At 40.7% G+C, this 3,006-nt stretch overlaps 1 protein-coding gene across 1 annotated transcript; it reads left to right on the plus strand.

Moving 5' to 3' along the window:
- Positions 1-2,077: 2,077 nt before the first annotated feature.
- Positions 2,078-2,386, plus strand: LOC110900901 (uncharacterized mitochondrial protein AtMg00820-like). The gene has a single exon (XM_022147760.1). It carries the CDS (start codon positions 2,078-2,080, stop codon positions 2,384-2,386), a length of 309 nt encoding a protein of 102 aa, XP_022003452.1.
- Positions 2,387-3,006: the final 620 nt, after the last annotated feature.

Below are 3,006 nucleotides of genomic sequence, written 5' to 3' on the forward strand. Positions count from 1 at the left end.
CATCTTGTTAATTATGCTTGTCATTTCTGGTCTTCGTGATGAATATACTAGACTAATTTCCACTCTCCTTGGTCGACAGGTTCCAATTGCCTTTAACGAACTTCATGGTCTTCTTGCAGACCATGAGTACATGATGAAGCAATCGGCTCTTGTTGTTCCGACACCACAAGTTTTTACAGCCGCTGCTACTGCACCCTCACAATCGGCTGAATCCTCACAACAGGACCCCATGCAAGTTCTCACCCAGCTTGCCTCACAACTTGGTTTTCAACTGCAACCCACAACTCAATGATCATAGGCTTTCTTTACTTCCTATTCGCAGAACAATCATGAACGTGGTCGTTCCCCACACAATGAGGGTCATGGCCATAATTGAAACAATCAGAATTCTGAGAGCAATAGAAAGTTTAATTGGGCATCAAATCAAAACACCATTTATGGTACATGTAATCGATGTGGCATTGGTCAACTACCATTTGATTTCCCCAACCGTGGTCCAGCTACTATTCGGTCTAGGCACCAATTTTCAGCAAATCATGCTGACTATCGCTCACAAGCATCTTTATGGCTTCCCGATACTGGTTCTAACAGGCATGTAGCACAAGATCTCTCTAGCTTTTGGCTTCCCAATACTCGTTCTAACAGGCATGTAGCACAAGATCTCTCTAGCTTTGGCACTGCTGAACCCTGTTATGGTTAGGGGGTTCTTCATGTTGGCAATGGTAAGGATTTACCCATTTTGCTTATTGGTTCCACTTGTTTTTGTTCTCCTACCAAAACTTTTTCCTTAACCGATATCCTTCATGTTCCACAAGTAAAAAAAAAAATCTTCTTTTTGTTCGGAAGTTGTCATGATAATCAAGTTTTCTTTGAGTTCACTCTACCTTTTTTTTGCTGTGAAGGAAAAGTTTACATGCACTACCCTCCTCATGGGTCCAAGTGAACATGGGCTCTACTCCATTCGCCTTCTTCAAATTCAACCAGTTTCCAAGGTCGCCTTCACAGTTGTTCGTGTCCCTGTCCACACATGGCATCAATGGCTTGGACATCCACACCCACAACTTTTGCATTCCAAGTTATCTAAAATGCCTATTTTAAATAAATGTTCAAATTCTTCTTGTAATTCTTTTTATGTAGCGAAATCTTCAAAACTATCTTTTCCATCTTCAAATTTTAAAATTTCTTGTATTTTGGAATTGGTTTTTTGTGATGTTTGGGGACCAGCTCCCATTACTTCTTATGATGGTTATAATTATTTCTTAGTTTGTGTTGACCATTTTACTTGTTAAAAGTCAGATATGTATGTTATTTTTTGACAATTTCGTGCTATGGTTGAATGACATTTTCAAACTAAACTCCAATCCGTCCAAACGGATTGGGTGGAGAATTCCAAAATCTTTCAGGGTTCTTTTCTCCCCTTGGAATCACCCATCGTCACTCATGTCCACACACTAGTTAACAAAATGGCTTCATTGAACAACGCCATAGACATGTGGTGGACACGAGACTCGCTTTAGTTTCCCAATCTGGTGTTCCATCTCGTTCCTGGCACTTTGCCTATGATGCGGCTGTTTACTTAATAAATAAAATGTGGTCACGTACATCATCGAATACCTCTCTGTTTGAGCATATTTTTTTTTTCTCAAAAGCCTGACTCATTTTGGTGTCTTTGCTTGTCAATGCTACTCCCACCTTCACTCAACAACTGATTGTCTTTATATTACAACTTGTTTCTATGTCACATTCTTCTCCTTCATGAGAACCTTATGTCTCCGGTTACCAGACACCTATTATATCTTTGGGTGCCACCTCACCCAATATCTCACCCACTTTAGCAGACCCTTCCTTCCCTACACCTTCCACGGTCTACAACAAACCACAATCTCCACCTATATAAATCTATAGTCGCCACCCCAAAACAATCACACCACCCACGTCGCTTGCACAAGAAAACCACACTTCCACCACTACTCCTCTCCTCCTCCTCTTCCTCGTAGCCTGTTAATCTCCGTCAGAATCCTAAACAACGAGTTCCATATAATCCCGCAGCCTATACTACCTCCCACATCCCGCAGCCATGGTAGAGGAATATGCAGCTGTTATTCAGAATGCCACATGGTCTCTTGTGCCACTTGTTCCTAATGTGAATGTGCTTAATTGTAAATGGCATACATACTTAAACGAGATCAATCAGGTTCAATTACTCATTACAAAGAATGCCTCATGGCAAAAGGGTTTAAACAACAATAGGGGATTGACCATCATGAAACATTTAGCCATGTTTGTAAAGTCTGCTACTATTCATATGGTTCTTTCATTTGCAGTGACAAAACAGTGGACACTTGCCAATTGGATGTACAAAATGCCTTTTTGCATGGCGAACTAAATGAAACCGTATATTTGCGACAACCACAGGGTTTTGTGGATCCACAAAAACCGAATCATCTTTGTCTGCTTCACAAAGCTTTGTATGGACTTAAGCAGGCCCCGCATGCATGGTTTAATGGGTTATCCAAGGCTTTACATTCCCTTGGGTTTTGAGGGTCTAAAACAGATCCCTCTCTGTTTATTTAGTCCTCTCAGGGAATGCTTCTCTATATGCTGGTTTTATGTTGATGATATAATTCCCATCAGAAACAATCCTAGTGTGATAGTTTAGATCATTAAAAATCTGTGTCAAACTTTTGCTATTTAGGATTTGGGTTCTCTTTCATATATATTTTTTTTTGGGTATAAAGGTGCTTCCCCAAGAATCTCTGATATGATTTTGTCTCAAAAGAAATACATTTTGGAATTACTTCAACGGGCAGTCTCTCACAAGCCAAACCGGTCACATCTCCGTTACTGCATCGGCTAATTTGTCTAATTTGTCTCTGGGTGACAATCCTTTGGTTTGACAATCTAGTTCGCTACCGCTAGCCGCCAAGTTGTTGGTGCATTACAGTATGTCACCTTATCTCGTCCGGACGTTGCCTTCGTGGTTAACAAGGTTTGTCAATTTATGCT

Source organism: Helianthus annuus, chromosome 13 (genome assembly GCF_002127325.2).
Source record: "Helianthus annuus cultivar XRQ/B chromosome 13, HanXRQr2.0-SUNRISE, whole genome shotgun sequence".
NCBI classification, from domain to species: Eukaryota; Viridiplantae; Streptophyta; class Magnoliopsida; order Asterales; family Asteraceae; genus Helianthus; species Helianthus annuus.